Genomic DNA, 22,380 nt, shown 5'->3' with positions numbered 1-22,380 from the left:
TATATTCCAAAAGTCCTAGCTCTTTTGGGAAAACAACTGATTTTTTAGAAATATTTTAACATAGTGATTCTATTTTCATAAGGGTGCCGTTTGATTCAAAATGGCCGTCTTCATGAGAGGGTTAGACCATGGCTCCAATGAAACTTTTTGTAGGCGGAGAGCTCATACAGATGTGTGCCAAGTTTCATTATCCTAGGAATGAGCATGGCTAGGGGCTGAATTATTTCCTGGCATTATCTGTCCACTTGACCAACTATTAGGCGAGAACGCAAACATTTGAAAAATCAGAGTGACGGACTTTAAAGAAGCGCTTTGCTATTGTAACCAGCTTACAGCAGGCTTTGTAAAGAACGTATTTTGAAAGTTTTAGCTCATTTGGATAAAAGGCTGATTTTATACAATTTTTTTAAAAAAGGTCAGTGCTTTCACAACAGAGTAAATTGTAATTCAAAATGGCCGACTTCCGGTGGGGTTTAGACCATGGCTTCAAGAGGCTTTTAGTTAGGGCCTGATGAGATGCAAATGTGTTCAAAGTTTCAATATTCTAGGACTAAAAACGGCTTGGGGCTGGTGGTTTGAAATTTGCTATTTCTAGGGGGCGCTGTAGTGAAATTAAGCCCCGCCCACAAAATATTGCTCTGGATTCCTGTTTGGAGTTGGACTAGGATCATCTCTTGTGATTTTGGTGCAGATCTGATTAATAATGAGGAAATGAGAGCCAATCGTATTTTCATGGCGAAACGCCTCACTTCGCCATGGCGCCACGGCAACACCATTTAACTCAGACTCTCTGTGCTTTAAACGAAGTTAGACCAACATGTTTTCTATCATCTGACAACGTTTCAAGGTGCTGGTGTTTAAAATGACTGAAAGGGACCCTCCCAAGTGAAAAAAGTGACTTTCTTCTCTTAGGGGGCGGGGCTTAGAAGATGTCATCATTTGACCATCCAGCATGGTCAAGCACCCAAAGGGGCTCCTTACTGCCAAACTTGGTTCGATTTGAATTTTTTTTGTAAAAGTTATTCCACTTTGAAATTCTTCAAAAGTACCCTAACTTCGGGGCCCCTGGGGACCCCTTAAACATGCTCAAAAACGAAAACCTTAGATAACTTTTAATCTCCAATGCCTTAACTGCATAATGACTGAGTTTGAAGCCGATAGCTCATAATCCCTAGGAGGAGTTCGTTAAAGTTCGACATGAGCGAAAATGAAAAATGGCCAAAAATCGCACTTTGAGCCAAAATGGCCGACTTCCTGTGGGTTTTAGGGCATACCTCCAAGAGACTTTTTTTTCATGATTTGAGGAGATCTACCGGTGTGCGAAGTTTCAGATCTCTGTGACTTACAGATTCCCCCAACTCACGTTAAGGGGCGCTGTGGCGTAATTTGGGGGCGGCCATTTTGGATTCCATTACAGACCGGCTATTTCACGCGGGGGACAATTTACTGCCACGTTTTCCTGAGTTTTTGAATATGCGAAGTCCCCGTAAAATGCGTTCAAAGTGCTACAAGAATCGTAATAATAATAATAATAATAAGAAACTTTCGAAATACAATAGGCCTTCGCAGCGCTTTGCTGCTCGGGCCTAAAAAAGAATTTCAGATGGATTATCAGTATACGCAGGGGAAATGTTGGAAATATTATTAGCTTTACAATGGATAGGAGATAATAATATATATTAAAAACAGTATTTCTTTTAGTTTGAATGTATTCAGAAAAAGATTAATTTATTAGTTTGAGGAAGAATCTGGGGAGTAAACAAATTTAATAGAATTTGATTATAGAAAGGGTAAATGTGTTTATGATATAGAAATACCTTTTGTAGAATAAACGTTTTTATTTATTTATTTTTTCTATTATTTATTTATTAATTTTTTCCTTATAAATTATATGTTTATTAGTAGATAGTCCATCACGAACCACACTCCATACCAGTAAGTGGCGGTAATGCTACTAAATGTTTGTTGCCAACCGCCAATCAATCCAAGAAGAAGAAGAAGATTCTCCTCGTGATTAGCCTGGTTAGCTGTCCGGTGCTAACCTTGCAGCAGCAGCGGTCAGAGGCGGACTGCGTCATCAGAAGCAGCGCGGCTCACTGGGAATGAAGGTGTTTGAGTCTCTGTAGAAAACCTGCGGTTGTTTGTCTTTTCGCCCTTCAAAGCGTTTGCTTATCACGGAGAGCCATCCACAGGAGCAGCAGCGTGGGCCCAGCGTGGACACACAGGTAGCCGTCATTAGCTTAGCCGCGGACAGCTGCGTGCGGCTGTGGTCTCCTGGTGAAGCTAAGGCTAGCTGAGCTAGCAGCCAGTGCGGGTGTGTGAGGCTGGAGCTCAGTGGCTATGATGAGCAGCCGTCCTCTGGACGCCATCAGCTGCAGCTTACTGCGTTTTCTATTTGCTGACAAGTTTGATTAAAATACAATATCTTAGTTTCTTCTGGCGCGATAAAACGGAAAAAAAGCTAAATAAATAAATATATATAATATTTAATATTCCTGTCAATAAAATAAAAATCTCAGGGTAGCTCTATAATGAGAACCTCCCGGATTTCTATACATTTATTCACCCAAATAACTCAGACCTTCTAAAGGTGAATGAAAGAACAACATCTTCCATTAGAAAGTTAAAGTTAAGCTCAGAGGGAAACGGGGGAGTCTTTGGATGCAAAGTTACTGTTCACTCAGCATATTTATATTAATTTATTGATGAAACACGTCTGAACTGCTGGACCATGCTGCTGCTGCAGTGCCACTCAGCCTTTTAGCTCAATGTGATGAAATTTTCTTTCATTCAATTCAGTTTATTTCTATAGCGCCAATTCACATCATGTCATCTCAAGGCAGTTCAACAGGTCACCCAGTCAGATTGATTCAAAGTTTTCTATCTAAGGAAAAACAGTTGATTGCATCGACTCATTGACTCGTCAGCAATCCCTCACACTAAGCATGCTTGCAGCTAAAGTGGAGAGGAAAAACTCCCTTTGAAGAAGAAACCTCCAGCAGAACCAGGCAGAGGAACTCCGAGCCAGCTCCCATGTCAGAGGATGAAGAGAGCACATCCAGTTAGTCACAGTCAGAGAAACAGGACTACACTGAAAACCAGGCCAAGCTCCAACATCTAGAAACAAAGGTGTTGATGGCAGCAGCACAGCTGATATTTCTCTCCAGGATGGAGTCACAGTCAAACAGGAACAGACCAGATGAAGCTACTATGAGAAAAAGCAGAGAGGGTACTGTAAAACGTTAGAGATTGAACTAAGAGGTTGTGCAGAGTGGGAGAATAGAGATAGAATGATGAAAAACGTGGTCCCTATGTCCTCCAGCAGTCTAAGCCTATAGCAGCATAACTATAGAGATAGCTCAGGATAACCTGAGCCACTCTAACTAGAAGCTTTATCAAAAAGGAAAGTTTTAAGCCTAGCCTTAAAAGTAGACAGGATGTCTGCCTCACGGACTAAAACTGGTAGCTGGTTCCACAGGAGGGGAACCTGATAACTATCAGAACCATAACTAAATGTTCAGTTTTAGATCAAATGGGAACCGATTAGTGTAAATGTCCATTCACCTCTAAAAATTTCATAAATATGTTTTTCTGATCCGGTGTTCTGTCAGACCAGCATACCCAAAGTCAATACCTGTTCATCCCTTTAGTTTATCCCTTTAGATTTCTACGAAAAATAGACTGTAAACCACCTCAACGGGCGTTTATCCCTTTAGTCGTGTACAAAAAAAATAAAAAATACTAATTACTTACTTTTTGGTGGGTTTTTTTAAACGTATCGTGATCTTTAAATAGTTTTTTTTTGTGAATGACTAAAGGGATACACGCCTGTTGAGGTTGAGTCTAAAGTCTATTTTTCATACAAAACTAAAGGGCTAAATGGAAATCTGAGGTCTTGCGCAGGCGTGTTGACTATAGGTATGCTATTCTGACTGAACACCGTACACTGGTCTGTCTGGCTGCTGATGATCAGCTGATCACATAGAAAACAGCAAGTACGTGGTTTGTAAGTCAATGGCTTTACTGAGGCTTTTAGGTTTGATCCTAACTGGATCTTTCTCTGTTTGGATCAAAAACCCTCCTGCTTAGTGAGTTTACACAAACAGGTTCTGATCCGTTTGGTGGATGGATGCTGTAGGTGTGACTGCTGTCCTGTTCTTCCATCAGGGTGTGAATTATGGCCGTCCAAGTGACCGAGTCTGACCAGATCAAACAGGTAAGTGGCCCGGCTTTATCAGCTTCTCCTAACTTTCCTCTGGTTACTGATTTTTTAATTTAATTTTATTCAAAAAGACAGAAACAGGAAAGTAATAATGGATGTTGAGGATGTTTCCATCTGTTTTGTTTGGATTTTAGGGCTGAAACAATTAATTGGATTAGTCGATTATTGAAATAATTGTCAACTTATTTAGTAATCGATTAATCTTTAATCAGAGTGTAGTAACTCTATACCCTCTGTTTAAGGTACCAGTAAGTTTTTCTCTCTCTTAAACAGAGGGGGAGGGGAGGGGGGGTTCAGGTTTCGAAAACCTACAATGCAGTGATAGTTGATTCCTTCCCACTGTCATCTCAACCCCCCACCCCCATGCAGGGGACCAACACATCTCGCCTGGTCAGCCAGGCCAACAATGCCTCTAACGACTCCCTTTTCAGAGCCAGAGACCAGTATCGGGCATTGCAGGTTGACAAAGAACCCAATGTCCCCCATTCCAAAGGGGTGGACCCGTTCTGTTTCAAATTGCATGTTTTCTAAGCAGACACCAGGCTTTGTTTTGGTCCACTCTATAAAGCTTCAAACTCAACGCTATTTCTGACATTTTGAATTGACAAAGCTTCCTGGATGGGAAGAGAAACGTCTTCAAACTTGGAAACAAACACCAGTGGATTGTTTTTTAAAGTTTTTTTGGAATAACTATGACCTGGGTGAATCTTCACCAGCATTTTGACAAATGACTCATTCACCCAAACAAAACCATAACGTCATCCTGCAAAGCATGGAGGTGGAAGTATGAGGGTTTGGAGAAGCTTTACTGTGGCAGGAACTAGCTAGATCATCCTGAATTCACTGAGGAGAAAGTGAGACTGTCGGTAGAAAAGGTAGCAGTAAATCCTCCAGGAACTTGATGAGAATAAAAACATTAAGCCCTGGGTCTGGTCAAAGCCTACGGTCTGGTCTCACTGAGACGCTGTGGGCTAAAGAAATGAGAACAGAAGTTTAAACCTTTCCTAGAGCGAAGCCAGAGATGGTTGTTGCAGATGAGAAGCGCCTCAATGAGACCAGTCCAGAGTCGGCCCTCGAGGGCCCCGTCCTGCGGGTATCGGTTTCGCTCAGCTTCAGCACAGCTGACACTAATGGTTCCAGTTTAGCTAAAGCCACCAGCTGTGCTGAAGATTAGAAACCTTAAAAACCTGCAGGCCAGCAGCCCTTAAGGGGCGACTCTGCACAGGCCTGACCTAAAAGGAAAAGTGTTGGGTTTATGTGTCTGCATAGAGACAAACATCAACAGTCAAACACCCCTGAAGATGTTTCAATCTCCTGTCAGAGACCATGGAAAAGTCTGGACCAAAAACTCATTTCTGACTTCAAACTTCTTTGTTTTCCAGTAACTCAGGCTGGATGTTTGGAAAATGATGCATTTTTCCTCACTGCTGTGTTTTTCTTTTCTGCTTTACCTTTAGTTCAAGGAGTTTTTGGGGACGTACAATAAAGTGACGGAGAACTGCTTCATGGACTGTGTGAAGGATTTCACCAGCAGAGACGTAAAGCCTGAGGAGGTGAGAAACACAGGACCCTTTGGTTCTCTACTTTTCATCTAACGCTCCTTTGATTTTAGCTTTAGGAGAAGAGGAACAACAAGGCTTTAAAATCAAATATTTTTTTGGGGGGGGGTTCATAATGAGTGTTCATAATACTAATTACACACTGAAAATCTAAGTGAGTCAATATTTCTTAAAAATAAAAGCCTTTTGAGTTGAGCAGCTACCGTAGGTGAGGCACTTTGCTAATGGAACGAGACCATTTACATTAAAATAAGAAAAAAAATCCATTATCTCATTTCAAGTGCATAAATTATCTAGGTATCTTATTTTAAAGTTGTAGGGAAATCATATTTAAATGTCAAATCATTCCTGCTTAAACATGTATATAAATGTACTCTTTATCAGACCACATTGTCCCAAAAGTTAGAACATTTCTATTTTAAAAAAATCCTGTTTTAAAATCTGTGGGTTTTTTTCATCATCTTCTGCAGGCCAGTTAGTTCTACGTCAGCCTGAACACCTAAATTCGGCCAATCATATATCAAGGATCATCTGCCAATCAAATTTTTTCAGTCATAGCATCTTGATTCATATGTTGCAGCTAATATACGCAAAGGTTGAAATAAGAATCATTTACTTTCCCATTGAGTTCCATCCCAGTGTTCAAGGGAATGGACATCAGTGTCTTCAGCAGGCGTAGAGCTAACAGAACTGGCGGCGTTGTGAGGCAAGGGCTCAAACATGTACGGCTGGAAGCCTTCTACACCAAACCAAGCTTCTGCCGCCCTGGCGTCCTCTTCCACAACATCTTTGTCCCCGCTTTCCTCCTCTAAATAAAAAATGGATGAAGGAGGAGACTAATCCACAACCTCCGACACTCAACTCTCCTCCTCTTGCATGTTTCAGCTGTCCATAGCGTTCCTTGACAGCGTTGTTTCTAAGTCACCGATTTAGTGCTACTTGGTCCCAATAGAATTTCCCATTGGGAACTAGGGGTGTAAATAATAATCGTTTTGTATCAATGCATCGATCCAAAAGCCGACGATCCGATGCATCGACACGTCCGCAAGATAATCGATTAATGTTTTTTTTTTTCCTCCGGTCTATTTTTATCCATTGGCTCCAGCGTAATTCTTCCTCCCGTGCTGCGGTGCCGCTAAACCTATTTTGCCCTCCTACCGCGCCTCCTGGTTATACTCTTACAGCAGTGTGTTGCAGCAAGCTTCACACAGACATTTTTAAATTATGCTCAGTATTGAAGCGTGGTCTGAGCTACCAAACTGTGGGTCTAGATACGGCCGAGGCGGTGAGGAAGTGGGGGCGAGTTTAGTCCGACGACGGAGGGACATGAGGGCCAAAAAGAGCGGAGATTCAGCTGGGAAAAGGGTCCCAGCGTTCTCGCGCACCTCGCTCTTCTAGCGGGTCAAACTTCACGAGTTGTTTTCCGCAATTTCGGTCATGAAAACAAAAGAAGCTGGCCTCCTGTCTGCGGCACTGTTTGCGGTCAGCTACAATCTGGGAGAGGAGCAGCGGAGCGTCTCTCAAGGGGGCGGTGACGTCAACACTCTGAAGCCTTCTTCTTCTTCTTTTTTTTAATGGCGGTTGGCAAACAACTTATAGGTGCATTACCGCCACCTTCCAGAATGGAGTATGGACCAGACAAACTATTATATTCTCCCTAAAATACCCGTTCTTCTTAGAAAATTTAAAATACTACCAAAAACTAGATCCCCAGATGACCTTTGAAACAATTCCCTTATATGTAGTTTATTTTTATTCCTGTCTAACTCTCTACACAACATCTCTCTTTCCTGAGTATATTTATTACATTCTAAAAAAATATGTTGGACAGTTTCTCTGGAGCCGAGGTATTGCATTGAACTCATTACACTGATATTGTGCAGTATTTTTGCAGTATTTTTTGATGCAACTTTTCTACTTCTGTTATTTGCTGTTGTTTCTAAAGAAAATGCATAATGATATTACAGCTTTCATTGATTTATTTCAAACTTGAAACTTTGTTTAGCCTGTAAGGTGTAAAAATAATAAAAAAACTAAATAAAAAAAAAAAAACGATTAATCGAATCGTGGTGTATTCTTGAGTATCGAAAATAATCGAATCGTTGGGTCAGGAAATCGATACTGAATCGAATCGCCATGATGGATGTGATTTACACCCCTATTGGGAACCTACTAGCACTAAGTTGCTAACTGGTTAGCAAGATGCTTCCAACAAACCGGCCACAACCAAACATGCAAACCCTTTGCCACAACAATCCCGCCCCCTTGAGAAACGACCAATCACATTCACTTTATTCTCTCGTGTAAAGTTGGGCACCACTCAGAAGAATTCAGAACTGCAACCATTGAACAGATTGTCTTATTTACCTACTCAAATTAAGGCTAAACAATCTCATTTTAAGAAATTTTCACTAATATTTAGATCATTTTCGCAGTGCATATTTTCCTAGCTTTGATTTCAATCTTGGAGCTGATCTCAGCTTAAATAAGGAAATACAAGCATTGAAAAATGCTGTAAAACAGTCATGTGTTACAAAAAACAATGAAAATAGAATAAATGTAAGCAGAAAATTTCACAAAATTGAAATAATCCATAGAAAGGAGATTCTGGAATGTCAGGCATACGCTGGCTAGATCAGTAAGGTGTGACAGGGGCCTTACTCCATGATTATGTAATAGAAAAAGATTTAAGTTGTTATCAAAGTGGAAATGAAAGGACGTGTCTTGTCCTGGCAGAGGGCCTCATTCAGTAGCTGTAAAGTTGGGTCTGGGCTGCAGGGGCCGATCATCAGCTCCCTCCTTTGAGTTGGTGCTCGGAGGCTGTTGAGAGCTCTCCATCCTGAGGTCACTTGGCTTCGTCTGATTTGGGTTTTTTTTTGTCTTTCAGTCCAGCTGCTCAGAGTCGTGCCTGCAGAAGTATCTAAAGATGACGCAGAGGATCTCCATGCGTTTCCAGGAGTACCACATCCAGCAGAACGAAGCTCTGGCTGCCAAGGCAGGACTTCTGGGCCAGCCTCGCTGAGCGGCTCTGAAGTAAGCGTGGTCCAGATCCCGGTCCTGGTCCAGATCCCGGTCCTGGTCCAGATCCCGGTCCAGCACACCCTCGGTCATCACAGTAAAAACTGAAAGGAATGATGTTTGGTGTAAAATGACGCCAAGGCTTGGACATAAAGGCTCCCTGTTGGTATGTGGAGTCCAGCCTGATCTGGTTCTGTCTGGAGCAGAATTCGGGTGAGGTTTCCCTTCTTGTCTACTGAAATAGATCTTGTTCCCTTTCATGGGGGTTTTATGTATTTCTGTCTGAAAGAATAAAACAAAGATTTAACATATTTTTTGGTCGTTTCTGATGTTTCTACCTTCACTCCCTTCCTATCTTTATATCCTAACTTCTTAATGTCCTTAGCTGATTGCTCCTTCCTGTGTTTCCAAAAAGGCCAAAGTAAATAACCCAGTCCTTCTTTTCACTGTAGACAAGCCATGATCTGCTTATCTGTTCTCCACTTTTCATTTGGATGAAATAATAGCTGCATGAATCATGACAGCAGACAAGATAGAGGAGAGCAGGAGGCGGGGTTACCAATCTACTTGCTCTGGGGAGCAGAGTTCACTGCATTTAGATGTCGCCAAAGTCTCCAGTAGCAGAAAAACATAGCTAGATTTGGCGCCACACTTAATATTATAAGCGTTATGATGGCATTTTAGCCAAAGGATTTTGTTCAAAAACAATTTACAGTTTTTTTGGGGCCCCCATGAACTCGGGGGCCCTAGGCAGCTGCCTATTATTTCCTAATTGGTAAATCCCCCTCCCGTGGATGCAGGTTTTAATTTTCCAGCAGGACTTGGTGCTGACCCGCTGTGGGAAAGGTACCAGAACCTGCTTTTTAACCTTGTGGTTTCCCCTGCAGGCTGCTGTCATTAAGAGGCACACCGGAATGCAAACCGCAGCTGAGCTGAAGTCAAAACATGCTGGACTCCTCAGTGGAACCATAGGCTGATTGTTCAGGACATTTATTTATTTCCTGGTTTTTCTCAGTTTTGTGTGAAACTATTTTTCTATTAGCTGTAAACTAGAAACGATGCTCACAATAACAGTGACTCTGTGTCACTTTGTCCATTAGTTATAACAGGATCATCATCATCCACACTGGCCCCACGTGCTGCCTCTCGCTATTACGTCCTCGTATGACGTATAACTCCGCTGTTCGGTCCACGGCGGCTTCCCCGCCACCAATAAGGGTCAGACCGACGTGTTTCTATGGATGATCCTCCTGAACAGACCCAAACCACCAACCATAGACACTAAAGACTCGATGGTCGCGGTCTACAAGTGTTTCTCTTCATGTTTGCGGTCATTAATCAACGGGTCACCGGGGTGACGTCAGGATCGGCGGCCTTTTAATGCCTTCTTATTCTTGTCTTAGTTGTCTTTTTTAAACGAAACCCAGCAAATCCTTAAAAAGTGTAGTAACTAATGTCTGACAGAAGTCATTGATCGCCGATGATAGCAGATGAAGTATAGTGCGCACATCTCCAGCACGTAGATGGGATGGGCTTTCTACAATGTTGGTACAAACAAGGAAGACTGCGCAGCCAATCACAGCCCTCCGCTGCTGGAACCAAAAGTATTCACCCAATCGCCTCTTTTCTATTCCGCATTTTTTTTGCTTTTCCATCTAACCTCGCGTGTGAATGGACAGTCGTCTGGCTGTTGTCGTCATTTCCCTTGTGGCGCCGTGTTCGTATCGACCAATCGAGGCGTCGTATTCAGTACAGCCAATGAAAATGGTGGAAAGATTCACCCAACGAGATATGGCGTTGGGGACTGCCGCTGTTGCCTCGACCAATCATGTGTCGGGAAACACAGCTCGGAGCTCAACAGCTTGTTGTCCGTGTATCGCTTTTGCAGCCCGTGAAAGAGAGGAAGCAACGGCGAATGTGAATGTAAGTAACGATCCTTTATGACTTCCAGCTGAATAACGGTTTATTTTAGACGCAACATGAATTCAGAGGAGACCCTTGGAGGGGCAGTTTGTGGCAGGAGAGGGGCGGGCTGCCTGTTAGAGGACGGGGCTGGCTGGGAACTGAATGGCAGTGAAGCAATGTGAAGCTCCTGCGCCTTTGTGGGAGAGCCGTTTATTAAATAAATAACTTCCCAACAGTTTGCGCTCAGATCGCTGACACGGATGATCTGTTCACCGGCATAAAACTCGGTTATTCATCTAAAAACAAACGCGTTCCGGGGCGCTTTGGTGTCGGGCTGCTCCGCTTCCGATCCAGTTTAAATCGCCCTGATGAAAACTGGCTCGTTGAATCGCTTGATAGCCAGCTAGCTAAAATGTCGCTCAGCGGCGAAGGACGGGGCGAAACCCGCCAGACTCCTTCCCCCTGCCGCTAGGACTTCAGTGAGGGTGAGGGTCGGCTCCCTGACAGGACTTCCTCGGCTAGCGGCGGGTTTTTATATCGACGGACGCGGTGAAGACAGCCCAGCTAACTGACATGGCGAGCTGTGATGGCGACGTGAGTCAGAGGCGAAGCGGGAAGTAAGAAGGCTCCTCCATGGCCGCGCGGCTGGCACCCTGAGCCTCACCGACCCTTCCGCTCATCCCGGCGGCCCAGTCCGGCCGCTGCTCCGCATTAGGTGAAAGTCAACGTTAGGAGATAAGTTTAGGGAAGTGATCCGGTGAGGTGGGGGCGGGGGCAGCTTGGAGGAAGCTAAGAATGCCTGAGCTAACAGTGCGTGGCTAGTTGGTTAGCTTCTAATGCTCTTTGGAGACAGGCTGTCTTCCATGGCAGAGTCAGCTTTAATAATACTGATGTTTTGTCTTCCAGTGACCTGAAGTCTTTCGCGCTGGAAGCCCTGGTCTAGCCGGAGAGATGAAGGTGAGTCCTCCTCCCCTCCCAGCGCCATGAACCTCGGTCAGGCTCCATGTTCCCGGTGGATCCAGCTGGAACCAGCTGCTCTGCTCACCGGTGTTTCCCACAGTAAACACCAACACCTGGCCTGTCTGCTGCGCTGATGGGAGCTTTTGGTCTTTATCACTACATTTTCTGGAACTTTAAATGGAAAAAGTTTTGATTTATTTACATCTTTATGCACAAGCCTACCCTTCAGCTTGAAAACAAACAAAACAATAATATAGGTGTGATGGTAACTAAAGGAAACGTTTTAAAAGTAGTCTGATCCTCCAAAGAGAAAATATCCCTTTGAGTCAGGTTTAACTAAACATGGAGATGATCCACTGATGGGAACCATGCAGCAAACCCCTCTAATCAGCGCTTATGATGACCCCAGTCAGCCCCAGCAGATGGCCTGCTCCTGCTGGAGGTTTCTTCCTGCTAAAGGGGAGTTTTTTCTCTCCACTGTCGCTACAAGCATGCTTGGTGTGAGGGATTGCTGAAGAGTTAATGAGTCGACGCGATCAGCTGGTTCCTTATGGGCTGGTTATCTCGCAGCAGTATGACGCAGATATTTTTTGAATTATGTTGAGTTTTGAAGCGTGGTCTGCGCTGTTATTCTACGTCAAAACGCAAGAGGGAGAATCCCCAACTAGCTGTAGGTTTAGATTCGGCTGAGGTGGTGAGGAAGTGGGAAAAAAGCAAGGAGCGAGTTTGTGTGACACTGGAGGGACATGAGGGCCAAAAAGTGCGCGGATCCAGGTCAAAAAAGGGTCCCAGCGTTGTCACGCACCTCGCTCTTCTAGCTGGTCCATCTTCACCAGTTGTTTTCCACAACAGCGGTCATACAAACAAAACAAGCCGGTAAAGAACCAAACAGGAAATACGCATAGTGTAGAGCGGTAGTAGATTCGACCAATCGGAGGCCTCCTTTCAACCTACAATTTTGGAGAGGTGCAACAGAGTGTCTGCGGAGGGGGCGGGGCATATCTGCGTTAACTGCGACACACGCAGACGACCTGGTTTCTGAGCATAAAGCAGCCTTTAGATAGAAAACTGAACCAATCTGACTGGATGATCTGGTGAACTGTACAGTGCTTTGAGATGACTTGTGTTGAGAATTGGCTCTACATAAATATACTGAATTGAATGATGCTCAGAGGTCTCTGTAAGGTGCTGAGTAAAGTTTTGATCACACAGGCAAATGTACTAATCTAAAAGCATAAGTCTTTTCTCCAGCTAAAGGGAAGAGGCTCCTCCGGTGTTCTGCTCAGTGAATCTCATTCTAACTAGGCCTGGATTCACTGATGCTCTTTAGTCTGATTTAGTTACAGTTGTTCTTCTTCCCACATTCAGCTGAAATTTGGTCACTTTTCTGAAGCTCACTGTATTATGAAATTTAGGCAGGATCGGCTGAGGTGGAAAAACGTCCTAACATGTGAAGTTTGCTGAAGCGTCTTTATTTCCTGCCCATATTTTAGTCCTCTGATAGTCGGATCCTGGATGTTTACTCTTCCCCTCTCTCTAGTTGGAGCCGCTGCAGAGAACTGACTTGTTGGTGGCAGAAAGGGAAGTCCAAACTCTGCGTTAGCGTTAAACACGCTATGCTGATCTACTGCACTGTTTTTTTGCTGTCTCCCAGTACAACCTTTGCTGTCTAGTACTGAGCTTCGGTCTGGTAAATAGATTTTTTTGTTGTTGGATTAAAAAAGCTGATTAAACTCATGTGGTAATTGTTTACATCCTCTTATGCAGAAAAAAACCTGTCATATTAACAAACGGTAAACTCATTCTGCTGATTAGCCATTCGGTATGATTTTAGATGTCCTGATTTGTAAATTTTTTTTTCTTCAAATGCATTCTTTCAATTCAATTCAGCAATACCTCACATTAAGCATGCTTGTAGTGGAGAGGAAAAACTCCCTTTGAACAAGAAGAAACCTCCAGCAGAACCAGGCTCAGTGTGAGTGGCCATCTGCTGAGGCCAACTGGGGTTCAAGGAGACAGAAGCAGACATAGAAAAAGAAGCATAGATACAAAAGGCAACTGTCAACCAGCTCCACAGGCCAGGAAACACAGCCAGGCAGACGAGCTCCGAGCCAGCTCCCATGTCAGAGGATGAAGAGAGCACATCCAGTTAGTCACAGTCAGAGAAACAGGACTACACTGAAAAACAGGCCAAGCTCCAACATCTAGAAACAAAGGTGTTGATGGCAGCAGCACAGCATATATTTCTCTCCAGGATGGAGTCACAGCCAAACAGGAACAGACCAGATGAAGCTACTATGAGAAAAAGCAGAGAGAGCAGAATGTTAGAGATTGAACTAATAGATTCTGCAGAGTGGGAGAATAGAGAGAATGAATTCTTTAAATTATTTATTGGTTCTACACTTTATTTTGGAGATCTGGTGAATCTGGAGCTCCTTTTACTGCACATTTTTTCAACCTACAATATATTGCAAATCATCACAGTATCTATCGTTGTATGGCTTATTCATACATGGTAAGACTGATGCCAGTGCAATAATAGTCACTGAAAATGATGGTTACATAACGACACAAATACAGACTAGAAAGAGGAAAATATACCTAATCACACCTGATATGTCATCCAGATATTTACTAATTGTTGGAAACCGGTCTAACGTTGTTTAGCTCTTCTTTTCACTGCCTGTGTCTGGTTCATGTTTCAGACAGCCGTCAGCGCAGGGGAAGCTGAGCAGAGAGTCACTGAAACGCTTCTCAATAAATACTATAATGTTCAAAGCAAAGTTTATACAATATGAAACTGTTTGATGGTTTCCCCTTCAATCTGAATAGAATCAACAGTTTTTTTTACGTTTTACTCCAAATGCTAAACAAAACGCTGCCGATTAGTTCATGAAACTAGGATGGAAAACTGTGACATTGCTTATTTCCTTCACTTCTTTCTTACACAACATCCAACCGGCTGGATGAGTGGCGGCTATGCAGAGAGGGAACGAGAGACTCATGGATAAAATGTTTTTCCAAATACTCCAGCTATGCGCTTCTCTGTGATCCGTCTGTAAACCACGGTGAAAAATGTCATTCTAAATCATTTTAAAACAATGCTCTGGACTTTGTTTCCAAGTTTGAAGACGTTTATATTCCCATCCAGGAAGTTTTTTCAATTCAAAATGTCAGAAATAGCATTAAGAGGCGAAACGTCTTCAAACTTGGAAGCAAAGTCCAGTGGATTTTTTTTTTACTTTTTGGAATAACTATGACCTGGATGACTGAGAATCCTCACCAGCCACGGGGAAATTACTCAGCAGCAGCTGTTGAGGTGAAACTGGTTAAAATAAAACAAATCTCTACAAACTTTTAAGTGATTTTTTGTTTGTTTTTTCAGATTTAAAGTGAGATTTCTGATGTAATAATAGTTTTTCCCCTTTGATAAAGGAGCAACTGATGCAAAATGAAGTAAGCTCTGCCATCCAATACATCGTCTGATGTTTCAGGGGCGTTGTTGGACGGCTGCACCGTATAGTTGCAATAATATTGCTATTAATAATAATAATAATAATATTGTAGGGAGAATAATCATGGTTTAGCCACATTTTCGGACGCATCTTTAGACGATTTGTTTCTTTTTCCATCACGATGTCGCGCTGCTTTAGTGAGCTTCACAAGCCTGTTGGATGTTTAAATGCTCAGTGAGCATCAAAGGTGGTGAACATCCAAGCAAAAGGCCAAATGCATTAGCAGAATCTGCATGCATGGTGCATGAACATGGGATATATTACTGAACGTTTCTTCAATGCAGTGTTTGCAGAACATGATGCTATCCAAAGCAATATTTGAATTTATTTAGTTTAGTTTGTGCCAAAAGAAAAGTTTTAGATATCGGATGGAGAACAAAACCAGCCGGATCGGTTCTGGATTAATACGTTTCATCTGATCTCATCATGGATGTTGATAAAACATGAGTGAACTAAGCACATGCCTGCTTCATGTGTTCCTGCTAACTAGTTTGTGTGTTTCAGGCAGCAGACGAGCCTGCCTACCTGACAGTGGGGACAGATGTCAGTGCCAAGTACAGAGGAGCCTTCTGTGAAGCCAAAATCAAGACGGTCAAACGCATGGTCAAGGTAAAGGTAAGAGCTGGAGCTCCTCACAGGAGGAACCACCTTCTGGTCTCAGAGGAGGTGGTCGGAGTCAGGATCCAGGACTTCTACTTCTTTCTCCTTTTTGTTCTGAAACATTTTCTCCATTAATATTCAGAAAAATCAAACTGTTCTGTCTCTCTTTTATCTATTTCACTGCATGATCCGTACCGTAAGCATGACCTGTATCATTGGACCCTTTGCACATGTGCAAGCAGATATTCATATTCATTGTTGCAGAGAACATTGTAATTTTATTGTTATTTTTTTCTGTTAATCTCTGACATCACAATGGGACATGCTCAGAGCAGTTCTACTAAATATGATTAAATCATGTTTATCTGCATTCTAGATGTTTGTTTCTCTAGATTACGCACTGTATACCAGAATGTTAACATAAAAGGAAAAAAATAAAACTCAAAAAGACTAGATTTATGTTTAAATCCAAAGCCGAAAAAGTTAGCTCCTGGAATCACTTGCTGTAAATAAAATTGTAATTTCGAACTTTGAACCTGTGTAGTAAAATAGTCTTAAGCTACGGATTTATTTTTAATATACCTTTAGAACACAAATAATAATAGCATGCAATACAGCTTTAATATATATATATATATATTAGACCTGTTTTAAGGTTTACGTATCGACAATGGATTTATATCGCTCACTAGAACCATCTCAGGTGATGACATCATCACTACTCATGCGTTCCATTGGGAAAAAAGTCACCTGTCAAATTGATGGCCAGTGGGAGTTCTAGTAAGATCAGAATCCTGGGAGTCCCAGTGTTACCACAGTGTAGTTTATTCTCTTACTATTTTTAGGAGAGAATAGGGTCTTTTTGTTCTTCTTTACAAAGTAAAATCGAGGGCGACTCAGATCAGCTTCCATTACGGATCAGATAGAGACAATCTGCAGACTCACTTTAATCAGATCGCTCATGTTCTTTCTTCTTTTAAGCCCCCGTCACACCTTGACGATTTAGACTAGTGTATGCCTTACGTGTGGTAAAAATACTGGCATTCGGTGCAGAAGTTATGGGTGCGTTTTGTATAATTTATGAGATTGCTGAAGCACGCTGGCATACGGTGGGAAATTCTGAGCTCAACATTTCCCGCCATATGCCAGCGTCTGCCATCCGTGGGCCATCAGTTCCAAGTCAGTTACCTGATGGTTGACATCCCTTCAGTGTCGTTTCCTCATCAGTCGTGAAGTCTTCTGCATAACTTATCCAGAACTTCTCTCCAACGTATATCAACGTATCTGACGTGTTCCAGACGAGTGCTGAGCGTGTTTCTAACTTCCAGCTACTGTATAATGGCGTATTGGCAGCGTTTTGGTATAAAGGGGGTTCACAGGAGGAAACCGTCAGTTCTCCTCCAGACTTCATCCCCATCATAGGGTGAGCCAGAAGGTGAGGGTGATGGATCCTCCCTGCGTTCACGCCCACCACCAACACACTTCCTAGCAGACATGACGCTCAGTCTGCTGCCACAGCAAATCTTCTTTCTTTTTTTATTTGTATCTATTCTGGGGTTCTTTGGGCCCACGGTAAACAGCAGCTAGGTTAATACCGCGATCAAACACATCTTTTTCTGCAGGCCGGGCGCATCGCTGCCCCCCCAGGACACTGGCTTGTGCATAATTTCATGGGCATTACGCTGTCATGCATTATGCAGAAGTTAGGCTGTCGTTGGACATCAGTTCTGGACTCGTTATGAATCCTCTATGTATACCCCCAATATCGAAATAATACGTAGAAAGTTCAGCGTGTGGCAGCGTTTTAGAAGTTTCTGGGACGTCAGGCAGACGCTGGATAAATCAGCTTCAGCTTTACTGAATAATGTGGTGGAAGTCATTTTCCCACAAAGGATTCTCGTTACTGAGCAGCATTTAGCCATTTTATCCAGTTCTCATTCTCTCTTAAGGTCTGGAAATTGGGTTTTAAATATTTTTGAAGGTCTGGATATGAGCGGAAAATTAAAAAGGAGTTAATATTAGATTTGACACTGCTCTGACTCGTCAATCCTCGGTGGTTTGACTTTCTGGCAGATAAAACACAATGTTCAAAGATTAACAAGGAGCGTTTCTGCTTCCTGGATCCCTCTTCTTTAAACGGGACACGGTTCTTGAACCAGATTTGGTTTCACCCTGTGATGCTGGCTTGTTTTGTTTGAAAGATGAAACAATCTAGGTCAGAGTTTTCTAGAAAATCAATGTGATGTGAAACATCCCTTTACTTTTTCTGCTGCTTTTAATGTCTGGTTTCATAAAAGGAGAAATGACACCTAACCTGGCCAATGTTTTGATTCCTCTGTAATCTGTTAGAAAGTAGAGAAGTTAATCTGAAAGAGCATAGAAATGTTAAACATGTCCTAAACAGTGGGGTGACTGATCAGAAGGGATTAAAGTTGGTTCTGGTGCTGCTCTTGTTGCTGAACTCCTTATAGATCATAGTTAAATAGAGTGGCTAATAGCAGTGGTTATCTACTGGTCCCTGAAGCTGTCAAGGAACATTGATTTATTTAGCTTTGCCTCTGAGCTCAACATGCTGACAATGATTCATTTTTAAAGGAGTGCGTTTTATCTGGTAGCCGTTCAGTTGTGATGAACCGAAGCAAACCAGCAGACTCGGACTTGGACTGGGTTAGCCCTCACATATCTGTATAGGTGGGGTCCGGCTCCAGCTCCTTACTAATTGGCTGCAGGGTGTCAGATGTTTCTGTAGGTCACCAGTTAAAAAAGAACCCGAAGCGCCGCATGTCTGCAGAGCTCAGGATTTATGCTCATCTACTGCTAACTGCTGTTAGTCAAAGCAAATTGACTTTTACATGAAAATGGAGATTCTGTGTTTGGCTCTATGCAAACATCGCTATTTATTAAGTGTTTGATTTAGGGCTGATACAACTAATCGGATTAATCGATTATTTAAATAATGTCAACTAATTTAATAGTCGATTAATCGTTAACTGGAGTATAGAGACTCTAAAACATGCCTTTAGCTGACAGAGAAAACCCATTTAGAGCAGTAATTATACCAAAATTGGAATTTTTTTTTTTTTTTTATATATTTTGCATTTAAGATTTGAAAAAAAAAAAAAAAAAAAGCTTTTGTCTGTCAATCAGCTCTATCCAGAACTCCTGGAGTGGAAAAGTTTTAGTTTCACCTGGTTTAATTCTGTAAAAAAAAATCTTCTTTAAGGAACCATTGGCTATTCAATTATTAATTGAAAAAAAATTAAGGTAATCGTTAGTTGAAGCCTAGTTTGATTTAAGTTTATCTAAACAGAGAAAACTGTTAAAACTGATGAATACAGCTTAGAATTAGCATCATATTCCCTTTCAATGAAATATTAACATCTATCTGATGTTAACCTTTAAGCTGCTCTAACAGGGCAGAACGTTCCCCTGTTGAATGGTTTGGTTTGAACAGATGGGACAGAATATGAGGGATTTCTCCTCTGATGGATTCGATAAACCAAACTGTTCATAAAGCAGCTCACTGATTCCAAAACAGTTTGGAAACAGATTCTGTAGGAAATTCAGAAATGATCTCATATTTCTCCTTTTGCTTGGAACAGCAGTGAAACCTAAAGTAAACGATCAAAAAAATCTCACATTTCTGATAACTAAAATCAAGTTAAAGAAAACGACAACAGACAAATAAGTGTCCTTTATTAGTATTTTTAAAGACACTAAAAGCAGCAGAGAAACATCAGGCTCCTGCGAGCTAGCAGATAACCCTCATCTTTTATTTCCTGGCAAAGCAAAGTGAGAAGAAACTGTTGACCTCCTTCTGTCCTTCCTCTCTGCCCCCAGGTGACCCTGAAAGGTGAAAGCACGTCCCAGGTGGTGCAGGACGACCAGGTCAAAGGGCCTCTGAGGGTAAGCCTCTCTGACACACAGGAAGTCGATTCTTTTTCTTTCTAAAAGTTTTTAAATATAGAAGCTCTGTTAAGAATCAGCGCGGCGTACAGAACATGAACTCTGCTGAATGTTTCTGATCAGCCCAATAATCCTGATCTGTACTTTTAGCTCCTGTTAAACAGGAAAACCTAAATGTTTTCTGGTGGATTGCCACCCTGTGGCTGCATGTAAATGGTAAATGGTAAATGGCATGTACTTATATAGCGCCTTTATTCAAGTTAGGAGACTTGACCAAAGCGCTTTACACTACATTCATTCACCCATTCACACACACACTCACACACTGATGGTGGCAAGCTACACTGTAGCCACAGCTGCCCTGGGGCTCACTGACAGAAGCATGTGGACGAGGAGTGATGATGCTGAGAAATGGTTTCGCTTTATGTGCTGATGACATCATATGATGTCACCAATTTCTCTTGGCTGTCTGACCGATCCACTGCCAATCCGTCAAAGGTTGATTGTTTAACTGCATGACTGTGGATTCAAGACGTGTTCTGTGTTCAGGTGGGCTCCACTGTGGAGGTGAAGACCAATGAGGGTTTGAGCAGCGAAGCCGTCATCAGTAAGCTGACGGACGCCAGCCTCTACACCGTAGGTGAGTGATGACGGGGGAATCTCATCAGATGCCTGTCAGCTTGGTGGCCTGAGGAGGTGCTGGAGAGATAATCTGCTCAGATTGATGAAAATACAATGCTTCATGTGAAGACCAATCACCATTTATAGGCTTACAGATGTTGTGATGATCGTCACATTTAGAACTGGAGGTCAGGGGGACGGATCTCTGAAGCCTCTTTCCCACTGAAAATACCAGGTTAACGCATATTTTTCAAACATTGTTGACCCGCTAACAATCAGTATCTAGCTCCCTTCCCATTGGCTAATAAATAAGTATGGCCTCTGCCCTCCTGCAGCTGTCTGGTGACACCATCACGCTGGGTTAGCGCTAATGATGTCACCAGTGTGACAGAAATCAGGAAAGTAAACAATGGAGAGCAACATGTCAGGAAGCCAGGGTGTAGTCAGTGTGCTTTATTGCTCTATTATCTGTCTAAATTCCTCTCACCAGAGCTGCTCCATGTTTATCCAATGGAAACAGAGTTGTTTCTGCTTATTAGATCAGAAGCGACCGGCCCGGCGTGTTGACGTCTGTATGTTAGGTTCAATGGTATCGCGTAAATTAGCGGATCAACCTATCTCTGGTGTTTCCACAGCATGCCGATCATAGCCGAGGAAATCTTTAACACGGGTCGCTTGCCGAGTCGTTTGACCCGGGTAGACACGCATCTGTTCCCACTGCCACTCAAAGCCCATTGTTTGCGGGTTTAAACCGGTTTTTCGGCCAGTGGAAAAGGTTTATATGGGTTCACATCAGTCCCTGAAAGGCTTTTGTTTTGAGAAAAATAAGTTCAAAGCTGCTTAAGTGGAGTCAGTCATCCAGTAATGCCTGCTGCCTGCAGGATGCTAATTTCCTGATGCATGGCTTTCCTAAGGTGGTTATGCTGACAGGTTGTTAAAAGACAACCAAAAAACAAACATTCTGGCTTAATCTGTAGTTGAGCACTTTTTTTTTGTGTTTTCTAGCTGTTGGCTGTATTTTCTGCATTATCCCTTAGAAAATGTCAAGAAGGGGAAGTTTTTTTTTTCTTTTTGAGGAGCACTGATCAGATTTCTGACATTAAGCTGTTAGAAAAGCACTTTTAATCTTTTTCTCTGTTTTACAGAGGCATGGTGCTAACGTCTTCATTAATGATCCTCTTTAAGTCTGTTATTTCATACATTAAGATGCGAAAGGTTGGCAGCTTTTTCAGTTGAAGACTTATTTCTACACAACTGGATAGTAAAGGACATGCATGCATGCATATAATAATAATCGAATAATAATAATAACCAAACTTTGTTGGTCTCGGATGGGAGAAATTCCCTCTCTGAATTTAACCTATCCCCTTGGAGAGCAGTGTGCAGCAAGTGTGGGGCGCCCGGGGAGCAGTGTGGGGTTAAGGGTCTTGCTCAGGAACCCAGAGTGGCAGTCTGTGGGAGTGGGGCTTGAACTCAGAACCTCTGGATTCCATGAGCCTCTGGATTCTAGGCCAGAACCTCTGGATTCCATGCTCTATGCTCTAACCACTAGGCCACCACTCCCCCTCTGTCCATGTATTGTGAATAAAAGACTGTAAATATTAGTGATAATATCAGCACCTGTCCCATCACTAAAACTGGACCGATGTTTATTTCTAAACAACTTCTAATGATTCTCCTTTAAAAAAAAACCCATTTATTTCTGTTGTATAAAAGCTATTTTAAAGGGATAATTCAGCGGCAGCAGTAGGTGAATCGTTTCACGTTAGCTAGGGTGTGGGAGCGCTGTCGAAGCGTTCCAGCACCTCGCCTGTTTAAATATGGTTAAAAACGCAGACACTTGTGTTCTTTATTGCCTGTAGGTGGTTGCTACGGTTACAGCAGTAGGTCTTTGCCGTTCGTCGCATGCAAACAGCATTAAAACATCTATAAAGTACCAGCAGACTAAATGTGACATAAAGCTGCTGACAGTGTGGCTGCATGTGGAGGAGGAGTGATGATGCTGAGAAATGGTTTCGCTTTATGGGCTGATGACATCATATGATGTCACTATTTCTCTTGGCTGTCTGACCGA

General features: G+C 42.5%; 2 protein-coding genes and 2 non-coding genes across 5 annotated transcripts in view; all 4 read left to right on the top strand.

Annotated features, from left to right (window-relative positions):
* The first annotated feature begins 1,997 nt into the window (after positions 1 to 1,997).
* Positions 1,998 to 9,111, top strand: timm9 (translocase of inner mitochondrial membrane 9 homolog). Its single transcript, XM_038300867.1, has 4 exons — positions 1,998 to 2,225; positions 4,168 to 4,216; positions 5,680 to 5,775; positions 8,669 to 9,111. Exons 2-4 carry the CDS (start codon positions 4,178 to 4,180, stop codon positions 8,801 to 8,803), a joined length of 270 nt encoding a protein of 89 aa, XP_038156795.1. The 5' UTR covers positions 1,998 to 2,225; positions 4,168 to 4,177; the 3' UTR covers positions 8,804 to 9,111.
* A 1,482-nt stretch (positions 9,112 to 10,593) lies between these two features.
* arid4a (AT rich interactive domain 4A (RBP1-like)) overlaps positions 10,594 to 22,380 on the top strand; it is a 34,451-nt gene continuing 22,664 nt past the window's right edge. Inside the window, exons 1-5 of one of the 2 annotated variants that reach the window (XM_038300871.1) lie at positions 10,594 to 10,722; positions 11,611 to 11,661; positions 15,684 to 15,794; positions 19,620 to 19,685; positions 20,235 to 20,325. In XM_038300871.1, coding sequence (XP_038156799.1) covers positions 11,656 to 11,661; positions 15,684 to 15,794; positions 19,620 to 19,685; positions 20,235 to 20,325 — 274 coding nt within the window. In that variant the 5' untranslated portion in view covers positions 10,594 to 10,722; positions 11,611 to 11,655. Of the gene's footprint in view, positions 10,723 to 11,246; positions 11,420 to 11,610; positions 11,662 to 15,683; positions 15,795 to 19,619; positions 19,686 to 20,234; positions 20,326 to 22,380 lie in introns of those variants that run through there. The other variant, XM_038300872.1, reaches the window with a different exon arrangement.
* Positions 20,076 to 20,162, top strand: LOC119793688. Its single transcript, XR_005282119.1, has one exon. It is a non-coding gene; the product is annotated as a small nucleolar RNA SNORD53/SNORD92 (small nucleolar RNA).
* LOC119793689 lies at positions 22,295 to 22,380 on the top strand. Its single transcript, XR_005282120.1, has one exon. It is a non-coding gene; the product is annotated as a small nucleolar RNA SNORD53/SNORD92 (small nucleolar RNA).

The sequence above is a fragment of the Cyprinodon tularosa genome, unplaced genomic scaffold (assembly GCF_016077235.1).
Source record: "Cyprinodon tularosa strain WSP-4 unplaced genomic scaffold, ASM1607723v1 ctg459, whole genome shotgun sequence".
NCBI classification, from domain to species: domain Eukaryota; kingdom Metazoa; phylum Chordata; class Actinopteri; order Cyprinodontiformes; family Cyprinodontidae; genus Cyprinodon; species Cyprinodon tularosa.
This window is presented reverse-complemented; position numbering and strand designations above follow the sequence as displayed.